At 42.5% G+C, this 20276-nt stretch overlaps 1 protein-coding gene across 2 annotated transcripts in view; it reads left to right on the top strand.

Moving 5' to 3' along the window:
• Positions 1-20276, top strand: part of LOC139152954 (major vault protein-like) — a 40160-nt gene that overhangs the window by 7490 nt on the left and 12394 nt on the right. For both annotated transcript variants that reach the window (XM_070726418.1, XM_070726419.1), the window contains exons 4-11: positions 1793-1916; positions 3655-3786; positions 3889-3983; positions 6369-6605; positions 10174-10299; positions 10397-10555; positions 14492-14730; positions 17667-17864. In XM_070726418.1, the coding sequence (XP_070582519.1) occupies positions 1793-1916; positions 3655-3786; positions 3889-3983; positions 6369-6605; positions 10174-10299; positions 10397-10555; positions 14492-14730; positions 17667-17864 (1310 nt within the window). The remainder of the gene's footprint in view (positions 1-1792; positions 1917-3654; positions 3787-3888; positions 3984-6368; positions 6606-10173; positions 10300-10396; positions 10556-14491; positions 14731-17666; positions 17865-20276) is intronic.

Below are 20276 nucleotides of genomic sequence, written 5' to 3'. Positions count from 1 at the left end.
CTATACAATTTATGTATGGTATGTTTGTATGTATATATGTTTGATTAATAATGGGGTTTTTAAAATGTTTTTTTCAATTATTAGATTTGTTATGAATTGTTCTATTGCTGTTCTGAGCCGCCCCGAGTCTACGGAGAGGGGCGGCATACAAATCAAATCAAATCAATAAATCAATAAATCAATAATAAAATAAAATAAAATAATAAAATAAAATAAAATAAAATAATAAAAAAATAAACTGTAGCAAGATAGAACCTGAAAAGGGGCAGAACTTAAATGTTTCACTAGTTGGGCTCAATTGTGGTTGTTAGTCAGGGATTATGTGTACAGTATTTGTTACAAGACCTTTGAATCAATAATCTCGGGTGGGGCTGGCAAATTGGGGCTCAGTTGCTTTGAGGAAGTGAACCCGCTGTGTAATCTTAACCTGGTGCAAAGTTCCTTTGCTTAAGGGCAGTTTCCAAAGTCACTGTTCATGTTTCTTTTTCCTGGGACAAATCCTCACCTTTGGGTTTTGAATGACTGGATCCCTTAACTCTCTTCTGTTGTTATTATTACCTTTGTTGGCACTTTCTTTACATTGCCCCAGGATCAAGTGATCACATTTCACAAACTTTTGACTAGCAAAATCAATGGGGGAAAACCAGATTCACTTAACAACTGTGTTACTAAATAACTGCAATGATTCACTTAACAACTGTGGTGAGAAAGGCCCTAAAGTGGGGCAAAACCTACTTAATTTATTTAATTGGATTTGTATGCTGCCCCTCTCCGAGGACTCGGGGCGGCTTACAGCAGATATAAAAGCAAAACAATAATCTAAATCCAATTAATACTACAATTTAAAAACAGTTTAAAAGAAAAACTTATCAACCAAACATTCAACAATCATACTTAAGGCATTCAATGGTCAGGGGGAAGATCTAAAAGTCCCAAGCCTGGCAGCAAAGATGAGTTTTTAAGCTCTTTCAGAAGGCAAGGAGGGAGGGGGCAGTGCGAATCTCTGGGGGGAGTTGATTCCAGAGGGCCGGGGCTCCCACAGAGAAGGCTCTTCCCCTAGGTCCTGCCAGCTGACATTGTTTGGTCGACAGGACCCTAAGGAGACCAACTCTGTGGGACCTCACCGGTCGCTGGGATTCGTGCGGCAGAAGACAGTCTCGGAGATAATCTGGTCCTGTGCCATGTAGGGCTTTATAAGTCATAACCAACACTTTGAATTGTGCCTGGAAACTGATTGGTAGCCAATGCAGTCCGCAGAGTGATGGTGAGATGTGGGCATTTCTTGGAAGGCCCAAGATTGCTCGCGCGGCTGCATTTTGGACAAGTTGAAGTTTCCAAACACTCTTCAAAGGTAACCCCATGTAGAGAGCATTGCAGTAGTTGAGCCTCGAGGTGATAAGGGCATGAGTGACCATGAGCAAAGACTCCCTGCCCAAATAGGACCGCAACTGGTGCACCAGGCGAACCCGGACAAACGCCCCCCTCCCCACAGCTGAAAGATGGTGTTTTTAAGAACTGTCTTGCTTAAATTAACAATAGAAATTTTTGGCTCAATTATGGTTGTAAGTTGTGGACGACCCATGTAAAATGTGCTGGAGCATTACTTTTGGCAAGTTTCAAGATTCTGTTTTTATTCATTCCGTTCAATTTTATTGACATTTTTGCTATGCTCCATTTACTTGACCACTAAGAAAGGTCTTTGCAGAAATCAAAAGGGATCCCGTTTCCTTATGTTTGTTACTTCTTGGCATCTGCTTCTATTACTAGCCCTTTTGTTCGTCTGCTTTTCTAGAATGTTACACCTTTACAAATAGTCTTGGCTAATACCGCCCTGCACTTGAAAGCACTTTTGGACTTTGAAGATGACCAGGCAGGCAAATATGTTGCTGGAGATGAATGGTTGTTTGAAGGACCTGGTAAGTGACAATTGTCAAAGAAGGAAACTTCGCTTGGGAGGTGAGATGCATAGTCCTCTACCCTGTTTCCCCGATAGTAAGACACCCCCGATTGTAAGACGTATCGGGGGTTTCAGGGAGGTCGGCTAATATAAGCCGTACCCCGAAAGTAAGACACCCCCGATTGTAAGACGTATCGGGGGTTTCAGGGAGGTCGGCTAATATAAGCCGTACCCCGAAAGTAAGACACGGGGGTATTGCCGCCTCCCTCTCATCTAGCTGCGCGCCGCCTCCTGCCCACGTCCGCACCGTCCCCCTCTCCATACGTCGCCGCGTCTGCCACCTCCCTCTGATCTTAATGAGCGCCGCCTCCTGCCCACTTCCGCGCCGCCCCCCCTCCATACGTCACCGCGTCTGCCGCCTCCGTCTGATCCAAATGAGCGCCGCCTCCTGCCCACTTCCGCGCCGCCCCCCTCTCCATACGTCACTGCGCCGTCCCCCTCTCCATGCGTCACCGCGCCGTCCCCTGCACTTGTCACTGCCGCCTTCTGCTTAAAATACGGTAATGCACACAGTATTAATCATACATCAGTAAAACATACACACAATTTTTTTCCAATATAAGACATACCCCGAAAGTAAGACATAGTGGGGCTTTTGGGGATAAAAAGAAAGTAAGACACTGTCTTACTTTCGGGGAAACACGGTATATGTAACTGAAGAACAGATCCTAATAACCCCAACGAGCATTGCCAATGGTGAGGAATCCTGAATGCACAACTTCAACCAAATGTGGGAAACCACAGATGCCATACCTCTGGATGGCACATGAAGTTCTTTGCAGAATATTATAGTTTCACTTACCAGCATCTTCAACTGAAACAATTGGATATGAATAAAGGTGAGGAATTCTGAGATTCCACCAAGCTGTTGCCAGTCAAATAGGCAAAATTAACTAAGTCAGACCCAATTGTTTTCCAGGAAACCTTGGGCCAAAATACTCCTGTGAATTCTCCCCTTTCTTCCCATTGCACCCCATATGAATGTGTTGGTGTTTTTTTTTTAAATCCCAGTTGGTTTTTAATTTCAATCCAGGTAGTCCTCGATTTACATCAGTTCATTTAATGACTATTTGAAGTTACATCGTCATTGAGAAAAAAATGACTTATGACCATTTTTCACACTGATGACTGTTGCACAATTTACATTTGGATGCTTGTCAACTGATTCACATTTTTTACGGTTGCAGTATCCCGGGATCATCTTTTGGGATCTTCTGGCTGTCTTTTGCGATCTTCTGATAAGCAAAGTCAATGGGGAAGCCAGATTCACTTAACCATGTTACTAATTTAAACTGCAGTGGCAAGAAAAGTTGTAAAATGGGACAGAAGTCATTTAACAAAATTTTTCACATAAATTTTGGTCTCAGTTGTGGTCATACGTTAAGGACTCTCTGTGATTGGTTTGAGAAGTGCTAATGATGAAAATAAAAACATTGAAAAAAACTATTGAGAATATGTTTTAAGTGAATAATTACAGTGTTAAAATGAAAATAGGGATCTACATGATTTTTCTTCTCCAAATAATTTAGTATATTTTACAAGGACTTGCCCTCTAATCATAGAACCAAAAAAAATATAGCTTCCATCCTTTTTCTTCCTGTGTTTTGACATAACTTGGCCAAGTTAGAAATTCCCACCCCTACCATAATTGAGCTGGAGCCTAGCTAACTCATCTAATAAACCATTGTCATTTCCAGGAACCTACATCCCACGAAAAGAAGTTGAAATTGTGAAGACAATCCTGGCCACTGTCATTCGTCCCAACCAAGCCATCAAACTTCAGGCACGGAAGGAATGCAAAGACAGAGAGGGAAACAAACGAGTGACAGGTATCTTTCTGGTTTCTTATCCACGATCCTACGAAATGACAGCTTTAATGTTTGTGTCTGTGTGTGTTTATATCTCGAGTGTCCCGTTCCCCTCCCCGGCAGGTGAAGAATGGATGGTGAAGAAGGTTGGGGCTTACTTGCCAGGTGTATTTGAAGAAGTAGTTGACATTGTGGATGCTGTCATTCTGACTGAAAAGGTAAGTGGCTGTTTTGTAACTTCTAGTGGTAGGTGGTGGTTATAGGAAAGAGAGTTGCTGATTTCACTTGCTTCGCTTTTTCAAAGTCCAGGCTAAACTCTTCTTTGATCCGAAGTTCCTCCATCTATGGTTAGATGCCCCCATGTACAGGCATACTACAAATAGAACAGAATTCTTTATTGGCCAAGTGTGATTGGACACACAAGGAATTTGTCTTGGTGCATATGCTCTCAATGTACATAAACGAAAAGGATACATTTGTCAAGAATCATGTGGTACAACACTTAACGATTGTCATAGGGGTCAAATAAGCAATGAAGAAACAATATTAATAAAAATCTTAGGATACAAGCAACAAATTACAGTCATTCAGTCCTAAGTGGGAGGAAAAGGATGATAGGAATGATGAGGAAAAACTAATAGTAATAGTAATGCAGCCTTAGTGAATAGTTTGACAGTGGTGTGAGAATTTTTTTTTAGCAGAGTGATGTCGTTTGGGAAAAAACTGTTCTTGTCTTAGTGTGCAATGTTCTGTAACAATGTTTTTTTTAAAATGATTTTTATTTACATATAAACAGTTAAGCAAATAAACAATAACAACTTACATTACATTAAGAACAGTACAGACAAAAAATTAAAACACGCGAATGGGGTAAGTCTTGAATGTAGCATGTCTTCCCACCCCTCCTGAGGCTGGCTCATTTGACAACCTCCTTGTTTTAATTTTTGCGGTATTTTAACCAATGGTTTGATCCTTGTTGTGTATTTTCTATTTTTTTGTTCTTGTTTTACAATTTGAAAACATACATGTCATTAACTAAACTAAGAAGCAGATTGTGTTTAATTCTTTAGTAATTTGTATTCATACCATTTTGTTGTTACGCAGCACTACTAGTGGTTGTTTTTTTGTTCAACCATATGTAAAAGTCATTCCAAATTTTATAGTATTTTGAATTGTCTTGTTCTTTTAGCTCCATTGTAAGCTTATCTGATTCGGCACAGTCCAACATTTTTTTTATTAAGTTTCGTTCATTTGGCATAGATTCGTTTTTCCAGAATTGAGCTATAGTTATTCTTGTTGCTGTTATTAAATGTTGTATAAAATAATACTGTTCCTTTTTCATTTGATTTTCAATGATGCCAAGCAAAAATATTTCCGGTTTCATTTCTAATTCAGTCTCAGTTATTTCTTTTATTAAACGATGTTTTGAAGGTAGGAGTTGAAACAATTTATGTCCTTTGCCCTACCAAATATGAAAAAGCTCCTTTTTCAAAGCTAATTGGATTGAAAGAGCTTGGGAGGATTTTTCCCTGGCACAACCTCAGGGATTATGTAAATTGCTCTGAAAGACAGTGTCCTAGACCAGTTAGACCAAGAAAGGAAGACCCAGGTTCTAACACCTTCCTTGGAGTACCATTTGCTCAATGACCCGTGGACTTCAACACCAAATGGAGACTCTCTTGTATGGATCTTGTGGTCTTTCCCTGCTTTGCGAGGCCTCTTTTCCTTGAGTGAGCAAGCAAAAGAAGGCTGTTTTAAAAACCAGTATGTTGCCAGATGTTGATAGATTAATCTCACTCTGCTGGCGATCAGAGGTGAGAGTTTGTAGACCAAGGTTTTCTGAGAGGGTGCACAGTTGCCATGGCTGCCTAATATTTGCACCCTTGTCTGTTTCTTACAAAATTTAGTCAGAAATGACATTTTGGAATGTAGCTTAAACCCCACAGTTAATCAAGAGTCAGATTAATAACAAATACAGTGGTACCTCGTGATACGAACCCCTCATGATACGAACACTTCGAGATACGAACACTTCGAGATACGAACCTGGGGTTCAGAAAATTTTTGCCTCTTCTTACAAACTTTTTTCGCCTTACGAACCCACTGCAGATTGCAAAATGGTGCTCTGCTGGGCGTCGCTGCCCAGCTGTCACCTTTTAAAACAGCCGGGGGGCTTCTCGGCGTTCTCCCAAACCCGAACTTTTTGGGTTCGGGTTCGGGAGGCCGCTGAGAAGCGCCGCCGCCCACCTGTCACCTTCTTAAACAGCAGGGGGGCTTCTCGGTGTTCTCCCGAACCCGGAGGTTCGGCAAAAGTTCGGGTTCGGGAGAACGCCGAGAAGCCCCCCAGCTGTTTTAAAAGGTGACAGCCGGGCGGCGGCGCCCAGCGGAGCGCCATTTTGTGATTCCCCCCCCTCTTGCACGCATTAATCGCTTTTACATTGTTTCCAATGGGAAACATTGTTTCGTGTTATGAACTTTTCGCCTTACGAACCTCCTTCCGGAACCAATTAGGTTCGTAAGACGAGGTATTACTGTAATGTTAAATCATAAAAAGGGACTTTTCCAGTAATAACATATATTTTTGCCTCTTTTGCTCTTTGAAGAAAGCACTGCACCTCCAGGCCACCAAAACGTTCCGGGATTCTCAAGGTATCGTGAGGAAAACTGGAGAAGAATGGTTGGTCATCATGGCGGATACCGAAGCCCACATCCCCGATGTTTATGAGGAAGTGCTGGGCATTATTAACATCACTACCTTGAACAGTTGCCAGTATTGTGTAGTTTGTGACCCGTTAGGCGTTGATGGCAAGCCTCAACTTGGGCAGAAGAAAGTCATTAAGGTATGCAACTTTATCTCCAAAGCATGGAGGACTCTAATGATATGAAGGTGGTCCTTGAATTACAACCACATTTGAGACTAAAATTTCCATTGCTAAGCGAGACAGTTGATAAACGAGCTTTAGCTACCTTTGCTGCCACTGCTGTTGAGAGAAATCACTGCAGTGGTTAAGTTAGTAACCTGGTTGTTAAGTGAACCTGGCTTCCCCACTAACTTTGCCTGTCAGAGGGTTGTAAAGTGTGATCACATGATCTAGGGACATTGCTACCCTCATAAAGATATCTTAGTTGCCAAGCATCTGAATTTCAATCATGTGACAACAAGGATGCTGCCAAAAATGTTCATAAGTCACTTTTTTCAATGCTGTTGTAACTTCGAATGGTCACTAAATGATTTGGTTGTAAGTCGAGGACTACCTGTACTGTTACCATTCAGCCCTAGTGATTATAACAGAACTCCTTAAGGCAGTCTATCCTTCAAGAGAAGCAGGTTTAGATCTCCTATTGGAGGCAGATTAGAAATCTGCTATTATAAAATATACTGCTCAAAAAAAAAAGGGAACACTTAAACAACCCAATACAACTCCAAGTAAATCAAACTTCTGTGAAATCAAACTGTCCACTTAGGAAGCAACACTGATTGACAATCCATTTCACATGCTGTTGTGCACATTCAACTTTGTACGGAACAAAGTATTCAATGAGAATATTTCAATCATTCAGATCTAGGGTGTGTTCTTTGAGTGTTCCCTTTATTTATTTATTTTTTGAGCAGTGTATATATTTTTAGATCACGATAAATGATTTGGGAAGTAACCTTGATAGTATCCACAATTCAGAGTTACTTCAGAGAGAGCAGGAAAGTGATTTCAAGTGGAACAGATTTGGGCTAAGCATTAGGATGAACTTGCCAGAAATCACAGATCTGATAGTGTGCAATTAACTCATTAAGAAATGAACTGGTGATTCATTCTTTGCTAAAAACTACAGGTAGTGCTGGACTTAACAACCTGTCCCTTAACGACCGTTCAATGTTATGATGGACTTAAGAAAAGTTACAATCTGTTCCCAAAGTTACAACTGCCATTCCATCCTTGTGATTACATTTTGAGTGACTGGCTCGCATTTACAATCGCCTGCAGTGTCCTTTAGCCGCGGGATGGTGTTTTGTGACTAATCGCCCATTGGATAAGCTCCATTTGGACTTGCAACCATGTGATCCGCTTAATGACGGCGGTGTCATGTTCAGGAACAGTCACTAAAATGCCCGTGAAATCCTGAGCATCTGGTGACTCTTCTTATGACCACAGCGACTTAACACACAAAATTCGGTGCTCATTTGTGATCATAAAATGAGGACTTCCTATATTAAGCTCTGTTTTCTCTGTTTTTCATTAGGGATACTTGAAATTGGCTGGCAACCTTTTGGTGCATAGGCAGCTCTGAATCTCAGCCACGCTGCAGTCAAATTTCAGTAATGGGATTTTGGCTCAGCTTGGAGAACTCAGACGATGGGAGAGGCCTCTTGAATTCTCCGGTTCCTATTCTCTCTTTTAAACTCACTCCAAGGTGCTAATTCCGGGCTGGGGAGAAAAAAAAAATTGGCTCCCCTTTTTTGGATTATATAACCACATTACTAATCTGCCTTCTGCTGTCTTTTCCTTCAGCTTTTCAGGTCTACCCATTTGTGTTTTAGCACATCGGTTGCAGTTACCGCTTAAGCATAATTAACAAGAAATATAGACTAGTATTCTTTTATATAATAGCTGCACTCTGCATGCATCCTCACATCTTTTTATTCTATGGGCTTTCTGCACACATTCTTCTGCTACCATTACGGGAACAGAGGGTTTAAACAATGGAGACGTAATTTTCAAATGTTAAGATTTTCCTATGAGACTCTTAGAATCTCCCAGTCTCTTTCCTCTCTCTCTCTCTCTCTGTTTTTTTCCATCTACTTATATATTAGAGTAGACATGAGCAAGCAAATGGGTGTCTGTTTCGAATATGCTCTTTAGAAACAAAGATCCGTTGTGTTCCTAGCTAGTTTGGGTGGGATTTTACATAAAATCCTATGTGTTTTATAATACTTGTTCTTTTTTTCCATCCGGTGGGTGTCACCCCACCCCCATGGCTGCCATTCGCACAGGCACACTTCAATCTAGAAAAGTCATATAGTGCTGATCTTAGCCCAGATAAGTTGCTCAACTTTGTCACCCTGATTAATGTGTGTGACATATTAAGTGATAACGTTGGCCCAGCCTTGTCTGTGCTCACAGGTTAAACGGGGCTGGACTTGATCACTGCTTGGATGGAATTCTGGGAGTCCTATTAGGGCAGTGATGGCGGTCTTCTTTTTGGTTTCCTGCCAAAAGGGTGTGTGTGTGTGTGTATGGGCACTAGCATGTAGGTACCCATACCCATTCCCTCCCCCAATGCATATGCACTCCCTGTGCTGCCCCCTGAGCATTTGCACACACACACCTGCCCCTATTCCTGCACCCAGACCTTACCAAAGTCTGGGACGGTGAAAAAATGGCCCAATGGGCAAACAGGAAGTTGGGAAAAATAGACTTCCGGTTTGCCACTTGTGCTGTTTTTCGCACTCTGGAGGTTTCAGGGAAGCTTCCTGAAGCCCTGCAGTACAAAAAATAGCACAACTGGCAAACCGGAAGTCTGTTTTTCTCAACTTCCTGTTTCACTGTTGGGCCATTTTTCATACTCTGGGGCTTCAGGAAAGCCTCTGGAGGGCGAAACAGCCTTCCCCAAGGCCAAAAAGCAACTGGCCAACATGCACATGTGCACTGAAGCTCACTTAGGGCAATGCCTCATATGCCCTCCAATATGGCTCTTTGTGCCACCTGTGCACACATAGGTTCGCCATCACTGCACTAGGGAAATCCCTTTAACTGCAGACTAGACTTGAAAATCAAAACAATATCCTGGAAAAAGGCAGTGGTGAACTAATTCTGTAATGCGGCCAAGAAAATAGGGGGGCACGGTGGCTCAGTATTTAAAGTTGCTGAGCTCATCAGCTGCAAAGCTAACAGACTGGGTTTGAGTCCCGAGTGCTGCGTGACAAGGTGATCTCCCAGGTTTGCCTCAACTCCTGGCAACTTAGCAGTTCAAAAGCATGAACATTCAAGTAGATAAATAGGTACCACTTTGGTGGGAAGGTAACAGCATAAAGGTCACTAAAAATCAGACTGCTGAAGTAGATTTTAGATTTTCTGGACAATAAGGCCTAGGCCAGGGTAGATTTTAACTACCCATTACTATGCGTCTTTTGCAGTATTTAAATTTTTTATTGAGGTCCACATATCTTAAAGTTGATTGAGAAACGCTGCACTATAGTTTCTGTTTCCGAACTCGTGATGGCAGTCAACCTGGCAATAATTTTTGGTGATAGTGATAGGAACTGGAGGAAACCATTCTGGCAATTAACCAACATCAAATTAACCACTTTATAGTTTAATAATAGAGTTAACCTTCCCCTCCACCCCCTTTTTTAAAAAAAACAATGACTATCATTTTTTTAGTTTTCTCCAATTCTTGCTTGTCATTCTGCAGGGCGAGATATCATTTTTCCTACAACCTGGAGAGTGGTTGAAAGATGGGATCCAAGACATTTATGTTCTGTCTGAAGAAGATGGCCTCTTATTGCGTGCAGTTCGTCCCATTGAAGACAAAAATGAGGTAGGGGGTCCTGGGTTGGCCAGAGAGAATGAATGCATAGATTGGTAGAGGTGGATGTCATATTTCTTATCTTCCACTTACTTGATCTCTTACCTAGGACGACGAGGAAATTCTACGCAAGCCAGGTGACCGCTGGCTGATCCGAGGCCCTCTAGAGTACATACCACCTGCGGAGGTCGAAGTGATGGAGCAGCGCCATGCTATTCCCCTGGCTGAGAATGAAGGCATTTATGTCCGGGATATTAAGACAGGGAAGGTGAGTGGAATAGATCAAGCAGTGGCTACCGAAGAAGAACATCAATCCATAGAAATGCAGACATTTTAGAGGTCAGATTTAGCAAAAGGACTGCAGTTCCCTAGTGTGGTTTATTACATTATCAACTGCTCTTTAGACAGAGCTCAAACTCAAATTCCTTTCCTTGCAAAAAAAACCCCCACAGTGATGTGAAAAAGGATATGTTTCTGCTTCAAAATTGGTTTGTTTTTCCCCCCATCCTCTTTCAAAAACGTGCAAGAACTTTGGGCTTTTTCCCCCCACCTACCAGCAGTGGTGGGTTCCTACCCATGCGGTCCAGAATGCCGTATGGATAGTGTTCTGCCAGTGTGTCTCAACCGCCCGTAATTACAGGGTAATTAGTCCAGGAAGACACACACCACACGATAAAAGGAAAACCCAAAAGTTTTTATAAACACTAAAACAGAAACAGCTCCCTTTTTAAATGTCAAAGGGATTTTCTGGTACACACAAGGCACAGGTGAAATGCAGTCCAATTGCTCACCCAATAACTGGGAAATTGAGTCCAATTCTAAAGTCCAGAGAGTCCACACACAATCTTGAACAGCACACAAACCACGATCTTGACGAAACAATGAATCAGATAAACTGCCATGAGGCTAAAACACCAGGTTGCACTTTTATCTGTAGCACTAATTACAGCAGCCCCACCCAACCACAGGTGGCCTCATTTTCTCTTGTAATAATCCTTCAGTTGTTGTCTCCTATGCATCACTCTACGCATGCGTGGATGTGTCATTAATTATTGTTCAGAATCCAGGGATGATACAGATGATTGATCTCCTGGGCTGTCTGCCAAAGTCCCCTCTTCCCTGTCACTCATGCTTCCTTGGTCAGAAGAGGCTTCGCCGGCAGATTCCATTGGGAGCAAAACAGGCCTGCGGCATGTGGATGTTTCCCCCACATCCACCTGCACATTCCTTGGGGCAGGAGCTGGGCCAGAGCTAACCACAACAGATAGGAACCCACTGATGCAATTTTTGGTAATCTTTCCCCCCTGTCCCCCACGTCTCCTGAGAAGGAGCATCTCAGCTGTGCTTTTGACAAAGAATAAAGGTCAGCACTAAGACGAGAGCGGGCGGGAGGGCTTCTTCCGATATGGAGACGCAACCCCACCCCCCGCAGAAAATTGCATCATCAGTGGGTTCCTATTGGAGTGGCCCTCTGGACCGCATCAGTAGGAACCCACCACTGCCCACCAGGCATTAGAAAGGCCTGCGCACATGCGTGGGAGGCACCGTGGCATGGGAACACATGCATGTGGAGGGGAGAAGAGGTGTGGGCATTTGCATGCACGCTAACACACCCACACACCTCCTTTTGGCACACGAACCAAAAAAGGTTCACCATCACTGCCCTAGAATCTTCCTTGGGATGTGGTGGCTCAGTGGCTAAGAGGTTAAGCTTGTCAATCAGAAGGTCGGCAGTTCAGCGGCTTGAATCCATAGTGCAAAAATAGGGGCCATCTTTGTTGGGGCGGTAACAACACTCGGGGTTTAGTCATGCCAGCCACATGTCCACAAAGACGTCTTTGGACAGAGCTGGCTCTTCGGCTTAAAAACAGAGATGGGCAACTCCCCTAGAGCCGGAAATGACTAGCACATATTTGCGGTGGGGGGCGGATGGGACCTTTTCCTTAGAATCTCTGAGGGTGTATCTGTTAGCGTGAGAGCAGAACTGGTTTAGCAGGATTCTGTCAATACGGTACAAAGAATTGAAGTTGGGCTGGATAATTCTTGGGCTGGGCTTGGCAACGAGGTCCTAAATAGTTCTCTAGCTTAGAGTTATTTCTGCATGACTTCTTTCCTACATTTACCTTTTTTTCCTGTTTATACTAGTGTTTCTCAACCTCTTTAAGGTGCATGAAGTTCAATTTCCACAGTTCTCCAGCCTGGAGTGTTGAGATTTATAAAGGACTTTGAGAGTTGCACCAGAGGCAGCACAGCATGCTGGGCTCCAGACTCCAAAAACTCCAGGAGCCAATTTAGGAAGAGGTTTTAGATCTAAAGAATGACATTATGCCCCCTTCCCCCCCAAAAAACATCTCAGAAATACATGCCCCAAAATCAGATAAATTTATGAGCTATAGGTTGTCCTTGACTTGCAGCCATTCATTTAGTGACCATTCAAAATTACGATGGCACTGGGGGAAAAAAGACTTGCGATTGTTCACAATCATAAAGTGATTTTTTTTTTACATTCATTGCATCATCCCCGTGGTCACATGATCCACATTTCGGCACTGGCAACTGGCATGTATTTATGACAGTTGCACTGTTCTGAAGTCTCGTGACCACTATTTATAACCTGGCATCCAACAAGCAAATGGGGGAAGCCAGATTCACTTAACGACAATATGATTCACTTAATTCTGGAGACCTCACCTACAAAACGATATTGACAAAATTGAACTGGTTCAAAGACGGGCTACAAGAATGGTGGAAAGTCTTTAAGCATAAAACGTATCAGGAAAGACTTAATGAACTCAATCTGTATAGTTTGGAGGACAGAAGGAAAAGGGGGGACATGATCGAAAAATTTAAATATGTTAAAGGGTTAAATAAGGTTCAGGAGGGAAGTGTTTTTAATAGGAAAGTGAACACAAGAACAAGGGGACACAATATGAAGTTAGTTGGGGGAAAGATCAAAAGCAACGTGAGAAAATTTATTTATTTATTTATTTATTTATTACTTAGATTTGTATGCCGCCCCTCTCCGAAGACTCGGGGCGGCTCACAACATGTAGAAACAAATCATAAGCAATCAGACAAATTTAAAATATTTAAATATTTAAAAACCCCATATGCTAACAGACACACACACAGACATACCATGCATAAATTAAACGTGCCCAGGGGGAGATGTTTCAGTTCCCCCATGCCTGACGGCAAAGGTGGGTTTTAAGGAGTTTACGGAAGGCAGGAAGAGTAGGGGCAGTTCTAATCTCCGGGGGGAGTTGGTTCCAGAGGGCCGGTGCCGCCACAGAGAAGGCTCTTCCCCTGGGGCCCGCCAACCGACATTGTTTAGTTGACGGGACCCGGAGAAGGCCCACTCTGTGGGACCTAATCGGTCGCTGGGATTCGTGCGGCAGGAGGCGGTCTCGGAGATATTCTGGTCCGATGCCATGAAGGGCTTTAAAGGTCATAACCAACACTTTGAATTGTGACCGGAAATTGATCGGCAGCCAAAATATTATTTTACTGAAAGAGTAGTAGATCCTTGGAACAAACTTCCAGCAGACGTGGTTGGTAAATCCACAGTAACTGAATTTAAACATTTTTCATTTATTTTCCACCTTTTATTCAAGAAATATAAGAGGAAGTATAAGATACTTGAAATTTTAGCCATCAGAAAATTAAATTCCACACATATATTTATATATGGAAGAAGGCCAGAAGGTAGCATTATATTATAAGTAGTATACATAAAGAATTTAATTTTTTGATGGCTAACACAAGAACACAAGAAGAGCCATGCTGAATCAGGCCAAAGCCCATTGAGTCCAGCATTCTGTGTCACACAGTGGCCCACTAATTGTCCATGGGGATCTTGAGCAGAAAGAGAAGGCAAGACCCTCCCTTTCTTCTGACCCCCAACAAATTATACTCAAGGGAATCCTGCCTGCCTCAACGAACATAGAGGCAGCACATGGATATCCGTTTCAATAACCATAGCTAGCCCAGATAACTCAGTTAATTTCACCCAGTATTAATAGCCACATTACTGCATTTAACTGCAAGGCCTCCCCCACCTTAATTATTAGCTGTATATTTCAATTAAGACACCAATCTGTGCTGTCAGTTCTGCAACTTTAACATCCAAAAGTTGAGCTACTAAATTTACATACGGGGATGTTACATATTCTTATGTTTCCTACCATTCCTTGTTCTCTTCCAGATTAGAGCTGTGATTGGCCACTCTTACATGCTGTCTCAGGATGAGGAACTGTGGGAGAAACACCTGCCTGGCCACGTGGAGGACTTGCTCACTTCCGGCAGGGACCCTCTTCTTGATCGTTCCAAAGACAGCTCGGACAAGGATGTGGTGTTGCCCCGTGATAAGACACGGGCTGTGGCTTACCGTGTCCCCCACAATGCCGCTGTGCAAGTTTACGACTACAAGGAGCGCAAATCCAGGTGAGAAAAGTCATCTACCGGTAGCCCTTGAATGACCACAATTGAGCCCGAAATTTCTGTTTTTAAGCAAGGCAGTTGTGAGTCACACCTCATTTTATGATCTTTTATGATCAGTTGTTAAGTAAATTGTGCAGTCCGTATGTGAATCTAGCTTCCCCCATTTGATTTGGTCCATCAGGAAGCTGGGAAAGTTACAAATGGTGATCATATGACTCCGGAACAGTGCAACAGTGCAACAGCGGGTTCTTACCAGTATGGTTGACACCAGTGAAAAAGGAGCTGCGTGCGCATCTCCACGTCTCCGGGTGCCTACGCATCCAAATGACATTTTGCTTCTACACATGTGCTAGAACCAAAACCTTGAGAGGGGACGTGCATGTGCACAAGATTTTGGAGATTTTTTTGCTTTTGCACATGCGCAAAAGCAAAAAACTGCCGAAATCTCACTCACACATGTCTCCTCGCAAGATCTTGCTTCCTTCGCATGTGCAGAAGAAAATCTCATGCGGACGCGTGTGCAGGCCAGAGCTGCGTGTGCAATGCACTGGTAGCAGCGCCAGCGGCAACCCCCACCTGAGTGCAATGGTCATAAATACGTGCCAGTTGCCAAATGCTAAATTTCAGTCATGTCACGAAGGGGATGCTATAAGTGTGAAAACTGGTCAAAAGTCTCCCCCCCCCCCCAGTGCCATTGTAACTTTGAACAGTCACTAAATGAGTGGTTATAAGTCAAAGACTATCTTTCTGAGCCAAACTTGGGATGACCCATGCTTAATAATTGGCTTTCTTGGTCCGCTGTTGTTGCCGCCTCTCTACTCTGCTGGACAAACTTGTGGGAATGCTGCTAACACTCTCAATTGGGCTCAGGAAATGATCTTTGCAAGTTCCAATGGTTCCAGACAAATAATTTGATTACTGTTGGAAAGTGGATTCAGTTTCTTACCTGTAATTTTATACTTCTGAATTTGCTCCTCTGGTCATTCTTTGATTTTAAAGTAGAGCCGAAGAAAATGACCTTGAATTCCCCCAGTAAAGATGAATAAGCATGTCCATTCCAGACCTTAGACTTCAGGGAAAGTGGGTTGCCTGATTGACTTTTAGAATTGCTTCTTTCTCTTTTGTGATATGGTATTTTTCATTTATTTTCCATATTTTATTCAAGAAATATAAGAGAAGTATAAGATTCTTGTAATTTTAGCCATCACAAAATTAAATTCCACACACACACACACATATATATATGGAAGAAGGGCAGAAGGTAGCATTACATTACAAGTGGTACATAAAGAATTTAATTTTTTGATGGCTAACACAAGAACAAAAGAAGAGCCATGCTGAATCAGGCCAAAGCCCATCGAGTCCAGTATTCTGTGTTACACAGAGGTCCACCAATTGTCCATGGAGATCTTGAGCAGAAAGAGAAGGCAAAACCCTCCCTTTCCCTTGACCCCCAACAAATGGTACTCAAGGGAATCCTGCCTGCCTCAAACAACATGGAGGCGGCACATGGACATCCATTTCAATAACCATGGCTAGCCCAGATAATTCAGTTAATTTCACCCACTATTAATAGCCACGTTATTGCATTTCCCTGCAAACCACCCCCCTTAATTATTAGCTGTATATTTCAGTAAAGACACCAATTTGTGCTCTTAGTTCTGCAACTTTAACATGCAAAATTAAAGGTAAGAGAGCACTTTACATGTTTTATAAAGAGGTGCCATGTCTTTAATAAAATCTTCTTTTCACAAATTCATCCTCATGTGTTTCCTCCTGTTCCAGGCCGAGAAGTTCAGATCTCTAGTTCCCTCTTTTTTCTCCCCACATTTTACTAAATTAGCACTCTTATTCTAAAAGAATACAGATGCTCTTAATGCTGCTAGGAAGTTAATATAATTATATTGTTGAGAATGGATTCATTATAATAGTCCCCGGGGATCAGAAATAAAATTTAATCTACTGGTAAGAAGGAAATGATATTGACAGAGAAGGAGTTCTTGAACAAATGAGATGTGAAATATGAAAATAAGCATTGCAAAAGAACTTTGGCCTTAGAGAAAACTCATGCTGGGTTAAATCGTTGGGTACCTGAATTTGGTGTGAGCTGATAAGAAAATGAACACTGAATTTGAGAGAGGTACTTTTACTATTGCAAAGGGTTTCCCCCTCTTCAGAAAATACAAATTGCTAAATAATTCAGACAAAGCAAAATTACTTTTTTGCATACTGTACAGGGTTGAGTAGGGTGTCTTTTCACAAGTACAGGGATGAATGCAATACATACATTTGGTATATGTAATATGTCAGAAAGCAAGTGATCAAACAATAAAAGATATTGATTACATGTGGGACTTGAACAATAGGAACAATTGATTCTAGATAAGATTCCACAAGTGGCAAATTCATGGATTATGTTATTCTTTCCCAGCTAGTTTTGTACAATTCTTAAAATTTGCAAAGTGTTTTCAAGGACTTCGATGCAGAAAAGACAAAAGAAATGGCCCTAACCCAGAAGAAAATAAAAAACAATTTCCTTGAATTTAAGGAGGCTAGGCCGTCATGTTAAAAATGCTAACATAATTTTTTTTAATGTTAATAACAAACTCCCTGTTTACAATCCTGTAATCCCTTAATTTGGGGTAGACTTGTGCTACTAGGTGAAAGTAAGCATTTACTGGCTAGGTGCCCTTCCCGACATCACATGGAGTTCAAGCAGATATTTTTTTATTTGCACCTTAGGAGAGAAACACCTGCCGCTACCTAAGATTGAACTCTCAACTTTCTGGGTGGGAGGTGAGGGTTTTCACCACTAGGCCACCATGTTGCTCATTTTTTTTTAAAAAAAAATGCTAATAATAAAAAATTCAATTCTAAGTAACGGTATCAAATGCTGTTTTGAACCTCTGGGATTTAATACGACCTTCTCCTTCCTCCAGGGTGGTTTTTGGACCAGAACTGGTGCTACTGGGTCCAGATGAGCAATTCACAATCCTGAGTCTCTCTGGGGGACGACCTAAGCGCCCCCACATGCGCCGTTCTCTGTGCCTCCTCCTGGGACCAGATTTCTGCACTGATATTATCACTATTGAAACAGCTGATCATGCCCGTCTCCAACTCCAACTGGCCTATAACTGGTGAGTGAAGGGTAACTGGATGGATTGAAAGTTGGCCTAGGTCTTGATTAGAATGAGACCCCTTACTTGATGTTTTGGTCTTTTAAAGATTATAGAATCATATCACTGGAAGTAACTCTGGAGGTCTTCTAGATCAAAGGTCTCCAACCTTGGCAAGTTTAAGACTTGTGGACTTCAGCTTCCAGAATTCCTGGCTGAGGAATTCTGGGAACTGAAGTCCACAAGATGGCTGAGTCCGCAAAGCTGCCTGAGGACTTCTGGGAATTGAAGTCCACAAGTCTTAAACTTGCCAAGGTTGGAGGCCCCTGTTGTACATGATCAAAAGCCAGGAGACTAAAAGATATGAAGAACAGCTGCAGGATCTGGGTTTGGCTAGTAAAAAGAAAAGAAGAAATAGGGGTGACATGGTAGCAATATTCCAGTATTTGAGGGGCTGCCACAAAGAAGAGGGGGTCAAATTATTCGCCAAAGCACCAGAGGGCAAGACAAGAAACAATGGTTGGAAAGAGAGAAACTTTCTAAAAGTGAGGACAATTAACCAGTGGAACAGCTTGCCTTCAAAAATCGTGAGTGCTCCATCACTGGAGGTTTTTAAGAAGAGACTAGACCTGTAATGGCGAATCAATGGCACCTGTGCCACAGGTGGCACACAGAACCATATTGGAAGGCACAGGAAGCGTTGCCCTATGTCAGCTCCAGTGTACATGCACACACTAGCCAGCTGATTTTTGGCCTTGGGGAAAGCCGTTTCGTCCTCCAGGGGCTTCAGGGAAGCTTCCCTAAAGCCCCAGGGTGCAAAAAAAACACCTGACGTTCAGAAAAATAGACCTCCAGTTTGCCTGTTGTGCTGTTTTTTTGTACTCCAGAGACTTCAAGGAAGCTTTCCGAAGCCCAGAGTGTGAAAAACAGCACAATAGGCAAACCAGAAGTCCATTTTTCTGAACTTCCGGTTTGCCCATTTGAACTTCCGGTTTGCCATCCCAGGCTTCAGTGAGGACTGCACCTATGTGGCATTGGGTGGGGGGATTGTGCACATTCGCAGGGGCAGTGTGGGGGATGTGCATGTGTGAGAGAAGAGGGAATGTGTGCTAGCACACACATACACACTCTTTTGATACACGAACCGGAAAAGATTCACCATCACTGGTCTAGACAGTTACTTGTCTGAAATAGCATAGATCGGGGTGGGCAATTAATTTTGCCCTGGGGCCACATGAGAAATTCGGATGGTTTTAGAGGGCCGGATTAATATAATTAACTCATTTCTACCCAATACTGTATATTATTGGGTAGAACTGAGTTAATTATATTATAATTATAAATTAATTGCCCACCTCTTCCTTTCTTCCTTCCTTGTTCCCTCCATTTCTCCTCCCTCCCTCCAATTCTCCTTCCATCCTTCCTTCTTTCCTTCCTCCATTTCTCCTTCTTTCCTTCCTTCTTCCCTCCATTTCTCCTTCCTTCCTTCCTTCCTTCCTCTCCTTCCTTCCTCTCCTTCCTTCCTTCCTTCCTTCCTTCCTTCCTTCCTTCCTTCCTTCCTTCCTTCCTTCCTCTCCTTCCTTCCTTCCTTCCTTCCAACCTCTGTGGGCCGGTCACAGACAGCGGGCGAGCCGCATCCGGCCCCCAGGCCGCACTTTGCCCAGGTCTGGTATAGAATCTCTACTTGAGCAGTGGGCTGGACTTCAAGACCTCCAAGGTCCCTTGGGATCTATTCTGTTCTAGTCCAAATCCCTGCCTAAGGCACAAGTCCTCATACCATCTTGAATAAATGGTTGTCCACCCTTTTCTTGAAAACCTCCAGCAATGAGACACCCTCCACTCTGGGTGGCAGGCATGATAATTCTATTGCCAGAAAGTTTTTATGGGATTTCTAAAACTTTGCATGGTTTGGTATTTCTGTAGTACTTTTACTATTGTATTTTGCAAGCCAGAAAGAGTCATAACAGATTGGAGCATCTGATAAAATATATAGATCAACGAAATAATAGTCTGCAACAATGCAGTAGTAATAGTACTTAGATTTATATAGTGCTTTACAGTTCTCTCTAAGTGGTTTTATAGAGTTAGCATATTTCCCCCCAATAATCTGGGTCTTCATTTTACCCATCTCAAAAGGATGGAAGGCTGAACCTGGTGGGATTGATAGAGGCATCTGATAGTCAGCAGAAGTGACCTGCAGTGCTTCATTTTAACCACTGTGTCCACAAAGCTCGATGACAGTACTGTATAAATTTTATTTAGGTTCCCTTCTATCTGTGTTTCGTTCACCATACGTTGAACTGTTTTTATACTTTCCATAATATTCCTTACCTTGAGATGGAAAAAAGTGATGAATATATGTGGTTTTATACTTTGAAATTAAAAACAACAACAACAACTTTAAACTTGGTATACTGCCCTTCAAAACGAAGT

Source organism: Erythrolamprus reginae, chromosome Z (assembly GCF_031021105.1).
Source record: "Erythrolamprus reginae isolate rEryReg1 chromosome Z, rEryReg1.hap1, whole genome shotgun sequence".
In the NCBI taxonomy this organism is placed as follows: domain Eukaryota; kingdom Metazoa; phylum Chordata; class Lepidosauria; order Squamata; family Dipsadidae; genus Erythrolamprus; species Erythrolamprus reginae.
This window is presented reverse-complemented; position numbering and strand designations above follow the sequence as displayed.